Here is a 16,802-nt window from a genome sequence, read left to right as displayed (position 1 = left end):
CTTGTCATAAAGTTATCAATGGGAAATATTTCCTATCACGTACAAAACAGGACCTGAAGGGAGCTGCAAACTCGAAAGGCCAATGCACCGAGGACTCCAGTGTGTCTTTCTTTCTGTGACGTACTGTGTTATTGTTACCATATTACTTTCGTTCATTGCTCCGGTCCTCTCCCACATTCCAAAGACACATGGGTTAGGAAGTTGTGGGGGTGCTGGAAGTGCGGCGACATGTGTTGGTTGTTGACACAAATGATGCATTTATTTCCCTGTCAACACACACAAACTGCTGGGGGAACTCAGCAGGTGGAAATGAATAAACAGTCGACGTTCCTTCAGGACAGGAAAGGAAGGGGGAAGATGGCAGAATAAGAAGGAGGAGAGCTGGGAGGTGGTAAGTGAAACCAGGTGAGTGGGAAGGATGAAGGAATCGGATAGGAGAGGAGAGTGGACCACAGGAGAAAGGGAAGGAGGAGGGGCACCAGGGGGAGGTGAGAAGAGGTAAGAGGTCAGAGTGGAGAACAGAGGAAGAGGGGAGGGGGAGGATTTTTTTTAACCAGGATAAATCAATATTCATGCCATCAGGTTGGAGGCTACCCAGACGGAATATAAGGTGTTGTTTCTCCACCCTGTATATTTCAATGTACATGCAACAAATAAAGCTAATCTCATGTAATCTAACCAGAGTTTATAGCTTTCAAGATTTCTGTTTCCTCACTGACCTCATCCAACCCTCTGAGATCCTTCATTTCCCATCATCAGCATACGCCCAATTACCATCCATCATGAGGAACAGCACCCTTGGGTGCCCGGACCTTAAACTCTGGAATTTCCTCCTGAGATACCTTGACCTCCCCTCCTGTAAAACCTACCTGCCGATTAAAGATTAGCTTGAGATAGAAGAAAAGTCTGCATAGGCTGGCACTGTTTTCCCTGGAACAGTGGAGGGTGAGGGGTAACGTTGGAGGCGTATGAATAAGGTGAATGTCCATAGTCCCGGGGAGAGTGGTCTAAAACTACAGGGAACAGGTTTAGGGTGAGAGGGATATGAGTGGCAGGTTTTCACCCTGAGGGTGGTGCAATTACTTGAGTCAAATATGAGGTTCTCCTCACAGGGGATCCCAACCTTTTTTATGCCATGGACCCCTACCATTAACCGAGGCATCCGTGTTGGGAATCCCTGACCAAAGGGATTGCCTATTGGTGGGTCCTCAGGTGGATGTAGAGGCCGATCCGGGATCCACCTATCCGAGATGTTGGGATGGATTTCCTTTATGGAGAATGCCTGTGTATGACTTTGTTTAACATCGGTAAGCTGATGCACAGGCAGCCACCACACGGTGGTTGACAGATCAGGGACAGGGTCCAGTGGCATGGAGTGCAAAACAACTACAGACCCTTCACTGCTGCAGCTTTCCTCTGACTTCACTGCCGTTAAGGTTGGTCGTCATTTTCTGCCATCTCCACCGTTGGATCGCTCTTTGCCAGGAACCTCCCCCTTGACCTTACCGCCATGGGTGACCCTACCAGGAGCTAAGCTCCAGCCGGTGTTACTCGCGGGATCTTGGGAAGTCACAAGCCTCTCCACAACAAGGTGCTGATCCTCGGTGGGTAAAGGGAACGGCTGCCAGTGGGGAGTGTTAGTGGCAGGGACAATTACAATGCTTAAAATACAATTGGACAGGTACTCGGATAGGAAAAGATTAGAGTGATATGGGCCAAATTCAGACAAGCAGAACTAGCTCAGGTAGGCACCCTGGTCAGCATGGACAAACTGGTATTAATATTGCCACATGTACTGAAATGAATCTTTTCTTGTGTCTTATGGTTTTGTGTGCCATGCAGGCAGATCACACCTTATACAATTACATCAGGATAGTAAAAAACACAGAACGTTGCACACAGAGTGCTGGAGGAACTCAGTGAGTAAGGCAGTATTTGGAGAGGGAAACAGACAGTAGACGTTTTCATTTGAGATCCTTCTTCTGGACAGCATCAGATGACGTGTTTCCACCTGAAATTAAGACTGTCGACTTCCTTCCACAGATGTTGCCTGAATTCCTCCAACCTTCTTGGTGTTGCTTTAGATCTGAGATCTTCAGCTTCGAGGGGCCGAGCGGCCTGATCCACGTGATGCTGTGCTCTCACCAGAGAGGGCGCTCTGCGCCGCTGGCGTTGGGAACCTCCTGTTTCCCGTCAGGCAGCTCGGCGGGAAAGATGGCGGCGTCCGTAGGTCGGCTGCTGCGGGCAGTGGAGACACCGCTGGGGCGAGGAGCAGGAGGCAGCTGCCAGGTCTGGGGGGTGGGGGAACGGGGTTCCGGGAGCTGAGAAGAATATGGGATTGGGGTTGGAGGAATCTGTGGGGCGCGGTTGGGACCGGGGTGTAGGTCTAGGATGAGGGACCGGAGTCTAGGTCTAGGATGAGGGACCGGAGGTGGGGAAATAATGGCTCGGAGAGAGTGACCTTCAGGTCTGGGTTTGGGGAAACGAATGGGGGATCGGACAAATGTGCGCGAGGAGCTGGCAGGTAGTGGGGAAGGGGATGTGGGAGTCGGTCGGGGTGGTATTAGGAGGGGACGGTCTGTGGGGAGAAAGGAACCAGTGGATTTGATCTACAAGTTTTGAAAGAGTGGGACCAGGGAGTGGGATGGGGTAGCAGGGAACAAGCAGTTATGGGAAAGGGGGAACGCTGCAGGGTATGGGTTCCCAACCTGGAGTCCACGGACCACTTTTTAATGATAGGTGTCTATGGTATTAAACAATGTTGGGGAAACAGGAGGGGAGGGTCTAGAACAGAAAACTTGTGGGGAAGGAGAAGGAGCCAGATGTGAAAATTAGCAAGTTGGAGTGAGCCTGCAGGTACCAAAAGGGTGGAACTCGGAGAGGTCGCTGATTCCAGGAGGGTGCATGTATGTGTGGGGACGAGTGACAGGACTGTGTGGGTAAGAGATTATGTATGACCCAGGGTGAGTACAGGACATGGACAGTGAACGGACATGCCTTGTGGTTTGGGAAAGGCAGTGGGGATCACCGCGTAGAGAATAGTGGTAGGCTGATCAATTTATACATATGCTCTATCTCAGGCTGTACACACTGCTCACTCAGATACTGGCACAGTTTCTGTCCTCATCCTAGAGATATGACTCTATAAAGACTGATGGATAATTCCTGCTGCCCCCCCCCCCATTCACACCATTCCATTTTGAATGCATAGAGGCATTGAGTGATTTGCATTTTTATACCAATTATTTGGGTAAAGACTTAACTAGGCCCTTTCAAATATTGGTCTAAAGGGAATGGACTTGATCAAGTTCAGGTTTATCATCATTCAACCATATACACGTTTAGAACAAAACGTAACATTTCTTCGGACCAAACATATAAAGTAATATTACTGCAAATAAATTAACAAATAATAAAGTGCACTTACGATACAAGTTAAAAAAATAAACAGTATAATGTGACTGCTGAGGAGACCTGGGTGGTGGCAGGGAATTCAGTTGTCTTACAGACTGGGGGAAGAAGCTCTCTCCCATCCTAACAACGGTATGGTAACTCCTGCCTGATGGTAGGGGCGCAAAGAGATTATTGAACAGATGGGAGGGATTCCTGGAAACGCTAAGAGACTCAGGAACTGAGAAATTAGTGGGGTATCTGAGCAGCACACATGAAATGCTGGAGGAACTCAGCAAGTCAGGCAGTATCTATGAAGGGGAATAAACAGTTGACATTTTGGGCTGAGGCCTTTCATCAAGACCAATAATAGGTTTATTTTAGATGCTGCCTGACATGCTGGGTTCCTCCAGCATTTTCATGGATTTCCAGCATGTGCAGAATCTCTTGTGTTGATGTTTCATACATGTCCACAGAGATGAATTAATGTGAGCTTTAATGCAGAGAACATCTTTCTTTATCTGACAGGTTGTCCAGGGTTTGCAAACGCTGCTGAGTCCTGTTAAGCTGTGTGCTTCTGCCACTCTGATTTTGGTGCGAACAAAGAAGAGGCATTATGTTCCGCCCCGTAAACAGGACGACTCGGTCGATCACGAGAAACGAGGGCGAGCTGCGGGCCTGGTGGTTCGGCAGCAGTACATGGAGAGACCCATCAACATATCCTGTACAGGTATGGACGGTCAGTCCCTGCCAACTCATGCGTCAGGCTTGAGCTATTGAAGAAAGCTGAATGGCGAGCGAAGTTAGAAACACGAGGCATTCTGTAGATGCTGGAAATCCAAAGCAACACACACGATACTGGTCAGACAGCATCTATGGAAATGAATAAACAGTTGACGTTTTGGGCCGAGAAACTTCTTCAGGAAGGGGGAAAGATGACAGAATAAAAAGGTGGGGAAGGGGGCAGGAGGATAGTTAGAAGCTGATTGGTGAAGCCAGGTGGTGCGAAAGGTAAAGGGCTGGAGAGGAAGGAAACTGACTGGAGATGAGAGTGGACCAAAGGAGAAAGGGAAGAAGGAGGGACACTGGGGAAGTGATAGACTGGTGAGAAGAGCTAAGAGGCCAGAGTGGGGAAGAGGGGGAGGGAAATTTTTTTAACTGGAGGGAGAAATTGATATTCATGCCATCAGGTTGGAGACTACCCAGTTGGAATATAAGGTTTTGCTGCTCCACCCTAAGTTGTTAACGTAACTAAAAATTCACAGAATGTTGTAATGATAGCCTGATTTTTGTTCTGTATCTCAATGCCACAGTAGCACAGTGGTCAGTCTAATGCTTTACTGTGCCAGCTGTTAGATGGCGGTTCAATTTCCTCTGCTCTCTGTAAGGAGTTTGTATGTTCTCTCCATGACAACGTGGATTTCCGCTGGGTGTTCAAGTTTCCTCCCACGTTTCAAAGATGTATGAAATAGGCTTAGAGAGTTGTGGGCATGCTATGCTGGTGCTGGAAGCATGGCAACATTTACGAGCTGCCCCCAGTACAATCCTTGCACTGTGGTGGTCATTGATGCAAACCACATATTTTCCTGTGCAAAAGTCTTCAGTATATTTTGCTAGAGTTCCTGAGCCCTTTGTACAGTATTTGACATCATGGAGAGGAGAGAAGTTTGTAAATCTGGTAGGAGCAAAGTATGTTGGGAATGGTGAGGGTGGAGTGCCGCGGGAGGGGTGTGGGACAGGTGGCAGAGAAGGAGTGCCAGGGGCAGGGTCAGACATTCCAGTATAGGGTTCAGCACCTAGGGAGCTGTTGTCATTCCAATAAGGTAATTTAGGATGATGGATGGTGTGGTGGAGATACTGCATGTTTTTGCTAAAGGAGGAGGTGTGTTAGCCTGCAGGTCACCCTTGGTACCTGCTTAGACCCCCCCCCGATCAGGGACACGTGAAGCCATGTGAGCTGGTGGTGGACGGTCATATGAGCAGCCGGTGCAGATCACAAATCCTGGTGATGTGACCACTGAAGCCAGGCAGACAATCTCTGATAATGGCTGGGGTCATGATCGCCCACGTCATACAACACAGCACAATGATGATGGATGTAGGATCAATGTAAGAAACTCTCAGCACTGTTTCAAAGTGGGGGGGGGGTCTAGGACCAGACTTCACAGCCTCATAATAAAAGAGCATCCCTTTAGAACACAAATGAGAAATTTATTTAGCCAGAGGGTGGTGAATCTGTGGAATTAATTGCCACAGACAGCTGTGGAGGCCAAGTCATTGGGTATCTTTAAGGTGAAAGTTGATAAATTTTTGGAGACTGGGGTTGAGAGGAATAATAAATCTGCCACGATGGCGTGGTGGAGCAAGTCTCGACTTCTTTATTGCTGCTATCTTTATTGGCAGTTTCTGTTGATTCTTTTTCCCTGCTTGCATTCTGGTCCATCACAGGAAACTTAGTGGGCCGAATGGCCTAATTCTGTACCTCTCTCTTATGGGCTGATTACATGGAACATTGAACATCTCAGTATAGCCCCACCTCCCAGCTTCTCGCTTCATCTCTCCCTCCCCCACCCATCTTGCCTCTCACCTGCCACCTTCTACACCTCCCCTTCCCACACCTTTGTATTCTAGTCCCAATGAAGGGTCTAAGTACAAGCTGGCAGGTGATAGGTGAAACCAGGTCTTTCTCCGTTCTCCATTCTGTCTCGCCTGTTACCCCTCCTCTTCTCACCTGCCCATCACCTCTCTCCTTCATCCACTAGTCTCTCAGATTCCTCCCCCTCCAGTTCTTTATCTCTTCTACCTATCCTATGACCCCTCCCCCCCAACCATCTGCTCTTATCTCTCATCTGGCACCTTGTACTCCTTCCTCGTCCCCACCGTCTCATTCTGGCTTCTTCCTCCTTCCTTTCCAGTCCTGTTAAAAGGGTCTCAGCCTGAAACGTTGACTATTCCTCTCCATGTCTCCTGACTTGCTGAGTTCCTTCAGCATTTTGTACATGTTGCTACAGTAAGGCCCTTCGGTCCGCAATGTTGTGACCCAGATCAATTTCACCCTTCCCTCCCAGATGGCCCTCGGTTTATTCTTTCTGGTACTCTGGCCAGTATTTATCCATCAACCAACATCACTAACAAGAAAAAGAAACAATTTGTTTGGTCATTGTCATAGTGGGAGTTTGTTGTGCACAAATTGACAGCACCTTTCTTACTCTACAGCAGACAGTGCATTTTGAAAAGTACTCTGTTGACTTTGAGGTGGTGTTTCTCTCAGTGTGGCAGTGCGCACGCAGAGACAGAGGCTTCTCCAGTCTTGCGTCCTTCTACAGGTACGCAGTAGAGGGTATCCAAACACGCTGTATCACTGCTTGGTACAGAAACTGGACTCAGGTAGACAGGAAGGCACTACAATAGGTAATCAAACTGCCCGTGGCATCACTGGCACCAGTCTGCCCGCCATCAAGGACATAGATGCAGAAAGGTGCCAGAAAAAGGGTCAATAACATCATGGAAGATTCCACCCTGTACATGGACTGCTTGTCCCACTCCCATTGGGGAGGAGGCTACGTAGCATCCACACCAGGACCACCAGACTCAAACACAGTTACTTTCCCCAAGTAGTAAGGCTGATCAAGACGTCCACCCACTAACACACCCCTCCACACCCCCAACCACCACTTTATCATTTCCTGTCAGAGTCACCTTACGTACAGACACTCCTGTGCCCAGCGTCACTTTATGGACATACAATCAACCTATGTATATAATCAAAGCAAGTTCAGGAGGGTTTAAACTAATTTGCAAGGGGGATGGGACCCGGAGCGATAGAGCAGTGAAAGAAGTGCATGGAGTAAAGCCAGATCTAACATATAGAGAGGCTTTGAGGAAAGAGAAGCAGAATTAAAGGTGTAAAGGTAGTAAGGTAGAAGGGCTAAAGTGTGTGTACTTCAATGCAAGAAGCATCAGGAACAAAGGTGATGAACTGAGAGCTTGGATACATACATGGAATTATGATGTAGTGGCCATTACAGAGACTTGGCTGGCACCAGGGCAGGAATGGATTCTCAATATTCCTGGGTTTCAGTGCTTTAAAAGGGATGGTGGGGGGGGGGGGGGGGGAAGGGGAGGAGGGGTGGCATTACTGGTCAGGGATACTATTACAGCTACAGAAAGGGTGGGTAATGTAGTAGGATCCTCTTTTGAGTCAGTATGGGTGGAAGTCAGGAACAGGAAGGGAGCAGTTACTCTACTGGGGGTATTCTATAGGCCCCCTGGTAGCAGCAGAGATACCGAGGAGCAGATTGGGAGGCAGATTTTGGAAAGGTGCAAAAATAACAGGGTTGTTATCATGGGTGACTTTAACTTCCTTAATATTGATTGGCACTTGATTAGTTCCAAGGGTTTGGATGGGGCAGAGTTTGTTAAGTGCGTCCAGGACGGATTCCTGTCACAGTATGTTGACAGGCCGACTAGGGGGAATGCCATACTAGATCTAGTATTAGGTAACGAACCGGGTCAAGTCACAGATCTCTCAGTGGGTGAGCATCTGGGGGACAGTGATCACCGCTCCCTGGCCTTTAGCATTATCATGGAAAAGGATAGAATCAGAGAGGACAGGAAAATTTTTAATTGGGGAAGGGCAAATTATGAGGCTATAAGGCTAGAACTTGCAGGTGTGAATTGGGATGATGCTTTTGCAGGGAAATGTACTATGGACATGTGGTCGATGTTTAAGGATCTCTTGCAGGATGTTAGGGATAAATTTGTCCCGGTGAGGAAGATAAAGAATGGTAGGGTGAAGGAACCATGGATGACAAGTGAAGTGGAGAATCTAGTCAGATGGAAGAAGGCAGCATACATGAGGTTTAGGAAGCAAGGATCAGATGGGTCTATTGAGGAATATAGGGTAGCAAGAAAGGAGCTTAAGAAGGGGCTGAGAAGAGCAAGAAGGGGGCATGAGAAGGCCTTGGCGAGTAGGGTAAAGGAAAACCCCAAGGCATTCTTCAATTATGTGAAGAACAAAAGGATGACAGGAGTGAAGGTAGGACCGTTTAGAGATAAAAGTGGGAAGATGTGCCTGGAGGCTGTGGAAGTGAGCGAGGTCCTCAATGAATACTTCCTTTCGGTATTCACTAATGAGAGGGAACTTGATAATGGTGAGGACAATATGAGTGAGGTTGATGTTCTGGAGCATGTTGATATTAAGGAGAGGAGGTGTTGGAGTTGTTAAAATACATTGGGACGGATAAGTCCCCGGGGGCTGATGGAATATTCCCCAGGCTGCTCCACGAGGCGAGGGAAAAGATTGCTGAGCCTCTGGCTAGGATCTTTATGTCCTTGTTGTCCACGGGAATTGTACCGGAGGATTGGAGGGAGGCGAATGTTGTCCCCTTGTTCAAAAAAGGTAGTAGGGATAGTCCGGGTAATTATAGACCAGTGAGCCTTACATCTGTGGTGGGAAAGCTGTTGGAAAAGATTCTTAGAGATAGGATCTATGGGCATTTAGAGAATCATGGTCTGATCAGGGACAGTCAGCATGGCTTTGTGAAGGGCAGGTCGTGTCTAACAAGCCTGATAGAGTTCTTTGAGGAGGTGACCAGGCATATAGATGAGGGTAGTGAAGTGGATGTGATCTACATGGATTTTAGTAAGGCATTTGATAAGGTTCCATACGATAGGCTTATTCAGAAAGTCAGAAGGCATGGGATCCAGGGAAGTTTGGCCAGGTGGATTCAGAATTGGCTTGCCTGCAGAAGGCAGAGGGTTGTGGTGGAGGGAGTACATTCAGATTGGAGGGTTGTAACTAGTGGTGTCCCACAAGGATCTGTTCTGGGACCTCTACTTTTCGTGATTTTTATTAACAGTCTGGATGTGGGGGTGGAAGGGCGGGTTGGCAAGTTTGCAGATGACACAAAGGTTGGTGGCGTTGTAGATAGTGTAGAGGATTGTCGAAGATTGCAGAGAGACATTGATAGGATGCACAAGTGGGCTGAGAAGTGGCAGATGGAGTTCAACCCGGAGAAGTGTGAGGTGGTACACTTTGGAAGGACAAACTCCAAGGCAGAGTACAAAGTAAATGGCAGGATACTTGGGAGTGTGGAGGAGCAGGGGGATCTGGGGGTACATGTCCACAGGTCCCTGAAAGTTGTCTCACAGGTAGATAGGGTAGTTAAGAAAGCTTATGGGGTGTTAGCTTTCATAAGTTGAGGGATAGAGTTTAAGAGACGCGATGTAATGATGCAGCTCTATAAAACTCTAGTTAGGCCACACTTGGAGTATTGTGTCCAGTTCTGGTCGCCTCACTATAGGAAGGATGTGGAAGCATTGGAAAGGGTACAGAGGAGATTTACCAGGATGCTGCCTGGTTTAGAGAGTATGGATTATGATCAGAGATTAAGGGAGCTAGGGCTTTGGAGAGAAGGAGGATGAGAGGAGACATGATAGAGGTGTACAAGATATTAAGAAGAATAGATAGAGTGGACAGCCAGCACCTCTTCCCCAGGGCACCACTGCTCAGTACAAGAGGACATGGCTTTAAGGTAAGGGGAGGGAAGTTCAAGGGGGATATTAGAGGAAGGTTTTTCACTCAGAGAGTGGTTGGTGTGTGGAATGCACTGTCTGAGTCAGTGGTGGAGTCAGATACACTAGTGAAGTTTAAGAGACCACTAGACAGGTATATGGAGGAATTTAAGGTGGGGGGTTATATGGGAAGCAGGGTTTGAGGGTCGGCACAACATTGTGGGCCGAGGGGCCTGTAATATGCTGCACTATTCTATGTTCTATGTAAATCAAGTTTAATTATTATTCAAACCATACGTGGATACAGTCAAACACAATGGATACAGTATATAAGCTAGCAAATGTATTTATATTTATTGTGTTTTAAAATCATTGTGTTCTTTATCTTTTTGTGTTTTTTTATGCTGCATCAAATCCAGAGTTACAATTATTTCATCACCTTTACATTTGTGTACTGGAAATGACAAATAATATTGAATCTTAAATACAATTCTCACCTCCTTTATGGCCAATATCTTTATTGAACATTTCTGTTCATTTTGGTTTCCTGTTTCAAAGATCAAAGTACAAAGAAAATTTATTATCAAGTATCTATATATCACCATATACAGCCCTGAGATACATTTTCTTGCAGGTATTAACAGTAGATGCAAATAAATACAAGAAAATCAAACTGCACACAACGACAAGCAAGCAACCAGTGTGCAAAAGATGACAAACTCCACGTTGGTTCAGGAGCCTGATGGTTGAGGGGTGGTAACTGTTCCTGAACCTGGTGGTGTGGGGCCTGAGGCTCCTGTACCTCCTTCCTGATGGTTGAGGGGTAATACCTGTTCCTGAACCTGGTGGTGTGGGACCTGAGGCTCCTGTAACTCCTTCCTGATGGTTGAGGGGTAATAACTGTTCCTGAACCTGGTGCTGTGAGTGCTGAGGCTCCTGTACCTCCTTCCTGATGGTTGAGGGGTAATGACTGTTCCTGAACCTGGTGGTGTGGGGCCTGAGGCTCCTGTACCTCCTTCCTGATGGTTGAGGGGTAATGACTGTTCCTGAACCTGGTGGTGTGGGACCTGAGGCTCCTGTAACTCCTTCCTGATGGTTGAGGGGTAATGACTGTTCCTGAACCTGGTGGTGTGGGACCTGAGGCTCCTGTAACTCCTTCCTGATGGTTGAGGGGTAATAACTGTTCCTGAACCTGGTGCTGTGGGTGCTGAGGCTCCTGTACCTCCTTCCTGATGGTTGAGGGGTAATAACTGTTCCTGAACCTGGTGGTGTGGGGCCTGAGGCTCCTGTACCTCCTTCCTGATGGTTGAGGGGTAATGACTGTTCCTGAACCTGGTGGTGTGGGACCTGAGGCTCCTGTGACTCCTTCCTGATGGTTGAGGGGTAATAACTGTTCCTGAACCTGGTGCTGTGGGTGCTGAGGCTCCTGTACCTCCTCCCTGATGGTTGAGGGGTAATAACTGTTCCTGAACCTGGTGGTGTGGGGCCTGAGGCTCCTGTACCTCCTTCCTGATGGTTGAGGGGTAATAACTGTTCCTGAACCTGGTGCTGTGGGTGCTGAGGCTCCTGTACCTCCTTCTTGATGGTTGAGGGGTAATGACTGTTCCTGAACCTGGTGCTGTGGGTGCTGAGGCTCCTGTACCTCCATCCCGATGGTTGAGGGGTAATAACTGTTCCTGAACCTGGTGGTGTAGGGCCTGAGGCTCCTGTACCTCCTTCCTGATGGTTGAGGGGTAATGACTGTTCCTGAACCTGGTGGTGTGGGGCCTGAGGCTCCTGTACCTCCATCCCGATGGTTGAGGGGTAATACCTGTTCCTGAACCTGGTGGTGTGGGGCCTGAGGCTCCTGTACCTCCATCCCGATGGTTGAGGGGTAATACCTGTTCCTGAACCTGGTGGTGTGGGGCCTGAGGCTCCTGTACCTCCTTCCTGATGGTTGAGGGGTAATAACTGTTCCTGAACCTGGTGGTGTGGGGCCTGAGGCTCCTGTACCTCCTTCCTGATGGTTGAGGGGTAATAACTGTTCCTGAACCTGGTGCTGTGGGTGCTGAGGCTCCTGTACCTCCTTCCTGATGGTTGAGGGGTAATAACTGTTCCTGAACCTGGTGGTGTGGGGCCTGAGGCTCCTGTACCTCCTTCCTGATGGTTGAGGGGTAATAACTGTTCCTGAACCTGGTGGTGTGGGGCCTGAGGCTCCTGTACCTCCTTCCTGATGGTTGAGGGGTAATGACTGTTCCTGAACCTGGTGGTGTGGGGCCTGAGGCTCCTGTACCTCCTTCCTGATGGTTGAGGGGTAATGACTGTTCCTGAACCTGGTGGTGTGGGGCCTGAGGCTCCTGTACCTCCTTCCTGATGGTTGAGGGGTAATGACTGTTCCTGAACCTGGTGGTGTGGGGCCTGCGGCTCCTGTACCTCCTTCCTGATGGTTGAGGGGTAATGACTGTTCCTGAACCTGGTGCTGTGGGACCTGAGGCTCCTGTACCTCCATCCCGATGGTTGAGGGGTAATGACTGTTCCTGAACCTGGTGGTGTGGGACCTGAGGCTCCTGTACCTCCATCCCGATGGTTGAGGGGTAATGACTGTTCCTGAACCTGGTGGTGTGGGACCTGAGGCTCCTGTACCTCCATCCCGATGGTTGAGGGGTAATGACTGTTCCTGAACCTGGTGGTGTGGGGCCTGAGGCTCCTGTACCTCCATCCCGATGGTTGAGGGGTAATACCCGTTCCTGAACCTGGTGGTGTGGGGCCTGAGGCTCCTGTACCTCCATCCCGATGGTTGAGGGGTAATGACTGTTCCTGAACCTGGTGGTGTGGGGCCTGAGGCTCCTGTACCTCCTTCCCGATGGTTGAGGGGTAATGACTGTTCCTGAACCTGGTGGTGTGGGACCTGAGGCTCCTGTACCTCCATCCCGATGGTTGAGGGGTAATAACTGTTCCTGAACCTGGTGGTGTGGGGCCTGAGGCTCCTGTACCTCCATCCCGATGGTTGAGGGGTAATAACTGTTCCTGAACCTGGTGATGTGGGTCCTGAGGCTCCTGTACCTCCTTCATGATGTCTGAGGGGTAATAACGTTCGTGAACCTGGTGGTGTGTGTCCTTGATGATGGATGTTGCTGTCTTGTAGCTGTGCTTCATGTACATGCATTTCTGGACCATTACTGGTTATTACACTTAAAAAACTCTCCTCCCTCCCTTCTTCCAGCCAATTAAAAAGGAGAGATGGGTGCTAGATGACACATTTGACTCTCTTCTCACTGCTACCACCAGGAAGAAGGTACAGGAGCCTCAGGTCCCCCACCACCAGGCTCAGGAACAGTTATTACCCCTGAACCATCAGGAAGGAGGTACAGGAGCCTCAGGACACACACCACCAGGTTCAGAAACAGTTATTAACCATCAGGAAGGAGGTACAGGAGCCTCAGGACTCACACCACCAGGTTCAGGAACAGTTATTACCCCTCAACCATCAGGAAGGAGGTACAGGAGCCTCAGGACTCACACCACCAGGTTCAGGAACAGTTATTAACCCTCAACAATCAGGAAGGAGGTACAGGAGCCTCAGGACTCACACAACCAGGTTCAGGAACAGTTATCACCCCTCAACCATCAGGCTCCTGAACCAATGTGGATAACTTAACTCATCTCAACACTGAGTTGATTCCAAAAACAATGGACTCACTTTCAAAGAGTCTACAATTCACGTTCTCAGTGTTATCTGTCTACCTATCTATTTATTATTTGTGTAATTTGTATTCTTTGGCATACTGGTTTTTGTCAGTCTTTGTAGTTTCTCATAAATTCTACTTTTTTAAAAATTTTCCTGTAAATGCTCAGGGCAGTGCATAGTGACTTATACGTAGTTCGATAAAAATTGTACTTGTATCTTTTGACTGCTGTTAGAACAGTTTTATTTTCAAAATTGCCCACATTTTTATTGCTAAAAGCTGTTCAGAGAAAACTACTGTATTTTCAACAGTTTTCTGTTTCATTGTCCCAGAGGTTAATGTTCACTTTGGGCAGATTGGAAATCTAGCCTTGGCAATGAGGCCCGCAGTGAGTCCATGCTCATGGACGGAGGTTAAAATCTGCCGCAGGACTCTTACTCCATCTAGTGGTTAGTGCCAGAAACACACGTGTCCCACATTTGGTCGAGGTGAAGATCAGACTGCTGCAGTAACCAGTGGTCAAAGGACACAACTTTCAGCCAAGTGCTGATATTGTAGACTGGTTCAACCACAAAGGAGGACATTCAGTTTATGTCGAGAGAGTTGAGAGGCGTGAACATCACCAAATAGCCTGGACTGATCTAGCCATGGCCAAGGAAACTCACCAGTGCCTCAGGAGGTTAAAGAATTTTGGCATGTCCCTGTTAACCTTGACCAGATTTTTATCAATGCCCCAGAGAGTGCATCCTACCTGGATGGATCATGCATGGTATGGCAACTGCTCTGCCCGTGACTGTAGAGAACATTGTATCTTTGATGCTATATGCCTGCAGCTTGGACTGTCTTGGTTCTTACATTATTTCACTGTATGTTTCAGTGTTTTGATAATACAGTTGCAAGAAAAAGTTTGTGAACCCTTTGCGATTACCTGGTTTTCTGCATTAATTACTCATAAAATGAGTTCTGATGTTCCTCCAAGTCACAATAATAGACAAATGCAATCTGCCTAAACCAGAAACACACAAACCATTGTACTTTTCTTGTCTTTATTGAACACATTGTTTAATCATTCACAGTCCAGGCTGGAAGAATAACTGGTAGAAACTCCTTTAGCAGCAATAACCTCCGTCAAAGGTTTCCTGTAGCTACTGATCAGACCTGCACAATGATGAGGAGGAATTTTAGACCATTCCGCCATACAAAACTGTTTCAGTTCATCAATATTTCTGGAATACCCTGCATGAACAGTCCTCTTCAGGTCATGCCACAGCATCTCAATTGGGTTAAGGTCTGGACTCTGACCTGACCATTCCAAAACACAAATTTTCTTCTTTTTAAACCATTCTGTTGTTGATTTACTCTTGTGTTTTGGTTCATTGTCTTGTTGCATCATCCGACTTTTGTTAAGCTTCAGGTGATGGACTGCTACCCTGACATTCTCCTGCAAAATGTCTTGATACAATTTTGAATTCATTGTTCCCCCAATGATTGCAAGTTGCCCAGGGCCTGAGGCAGCAAAGCAGCCCCAAACCAAGATGCTCCTTCCACCATGCTTCAGTTATGATGAGGTTATGGGTGTTGGTGTGTAGTGCCCCTTTTCCCTCCAAACATAGCGGTGTAAATTTCTGCCAAGAAGTTCCAACCTCTGTCTCATCTGTCCACAGAACCTTGTCCCAGAAGCATTGTGGAACTTCCAGGTGGTCTTTTGCAAACTTGAGATGTGCAGCAATGTTTTTTTTTGGAGAGCAGTGGGTTTCCTCCGTGGTGTCCTTCCACGAACACCGTTCTTATTAAGTGATTTTCTTAGTGAACACACGAACAGAGACTTTAGCAAGTTCTAGAGATTCCTGCAGGTCTTTTGCTGTCACCCCTGGCTTCTTTTTCCCTTCCTTCAGCATTGCACATTGTGCCCTTGGTGTGATCATTGCAGGACACCCACTCCCAGGGAGAGTGGCAACAGTACTGAATTCCCTCCATTTATAGATAATTTCTCTTTCTGTAAACTGATCAACACTCAGGTCTTTAGAAATACTTTTGTAGCCTTTTCCAGTTTCATGCATGTCTATAATTCTTCTTCTAAGGGCCTTTGAATGTTGTTTTGATTGAGGCATGGTGCACATAAACAGATCTCTCTTGAGTTGTGCAGGCTCTGTCAGTAACCTGACTTTGTCTTTTTCATAGTGCAGGGCACCTCTACAACCCACACCTCCAATCTCATCTCATTGATTGGAACACCGGACTCCAAATAGCTTTTAGTTCACATAGTTTTTTGAAGCCAGACTGTGATTGTTTAAATGGTGTACTTAGTATTGATGAGAAGAAGTACAATTGTATGTGTGTTATTAGTTTAGGCAGATTTTGCTTGTCTATTATTGTGACTTAGATAAAGATCAGATCACATTTCATGAGTAATTAATGCAGAAAACCAGGCAATTGCAAAGGGATCACAAACTTTGTCTTGCAACTGTACATGTGAGGGGTTGCCTATTGCAGCCACCGGTGAGTGAAGGAAATGCTGTGTACTGCTGGAGTCCAGGCTGGGTTGGGGGCTCCTGTCAGTGCTGCCCTCCAGTGCTCGCTCAATGCAAGGCAAACTGGATGGTGTTCTCTGTGGCTGCGCTTGTGTGAGATGAGGCACTGCTGCGGGCTTGCTCTTGCAGAAACGTGGGGACAGGACAACATCCATGCACCATCAAACTACAGGCCATGACCCTCAGGGACTTGGGCTATAACTGTATCTTTTTCTAGTATCATAATTATATGTGCTGTTGGTAAGCGTTTTGCACTGTGGCCCCAGATTTCATTTGGCTGTATCTGTGTGCATACTTGAATGACAAACTTCAGAATCACAGAATCGTGAAATTTGTTGTTATGCAGTAGCAGTACATTGCAATACAAAATTAAAACTGTAAATTACAGTAAGAACTATATATATTTAAAAAGTTAAATTTAATAAGCAGTGCAAAAAGAAAAAAAAGTAATGAGGTAGTGTTCATGAGTTCAATGTCCATTCAGAAATCGGATGGCAGAGGGGAAGAAGTTGTTCCTGAATTGTTGAGTGTGTGTCTTCAGGCTCCTGTACCTCCTCCCTGACGGCAGAGGGGAAGAAGCTGTTCCTGAATCGTTGAGTGTGTGTCTTCAGGCTCCTGTACCTCCTCCCTGATGGCAGAGGGGAAGAAGCTGTTCCTGAATCGTTGAGTGTGTGTCTTCAGGCTCCTGTACCTCCTCCCT

At 47.5% G+C, this 16,802-nt stretch overlaps 1 protein-coding gene across 1 annotated transcript in view; it reads left to right on the top strand.

Annotated features, from left to right (window-relative positions):
• The first annotated feature begins 2,186 nt into the window (after window positions 1-2,186).
• The window catches only part of mrpl45 (mitochondrial ribosomal protein L45), a 58,427-nt gene continuing 43,811 nt past the window's right edge, over window positions 2,187-16,802 (top strand). The window contains exons 1-2 of the mRNA XM_073071781.1: window positions 2,187-2,289; window positions 3,919-4,120. Coding sequence (XP_072927882.1) covers window positions 2,215-2,289; window positions 3,919-4,120 — 277 coding nt within the window. The 5' untranslated portion in view covers window positions 2,187-2,214. The remainder of the gene's footprint in view (window positions 2,290-3,918; window positions 4,121-16,802) is intronic.

This window comes from Hemitrygon akajei, chromosome 18 (assembly GCF_048418815.1).
Source record: "Hemitrygon akajei chromosome 18, sHemAka1.3, whole genome shotgun sequence".
NCBI classification, from domain to species: Eukaryota; Metazoa; Chordata; class Chondrichthyes; order Myliobatiformes; family Dasyatidae; genus Hemitrygon; species Hemitrygon akajei.
The sequence above is the reverse complement of the archived record's forward strand: the minus strand, read 5'-3'. Positions and strand labels throughout refer to the sequence as shown.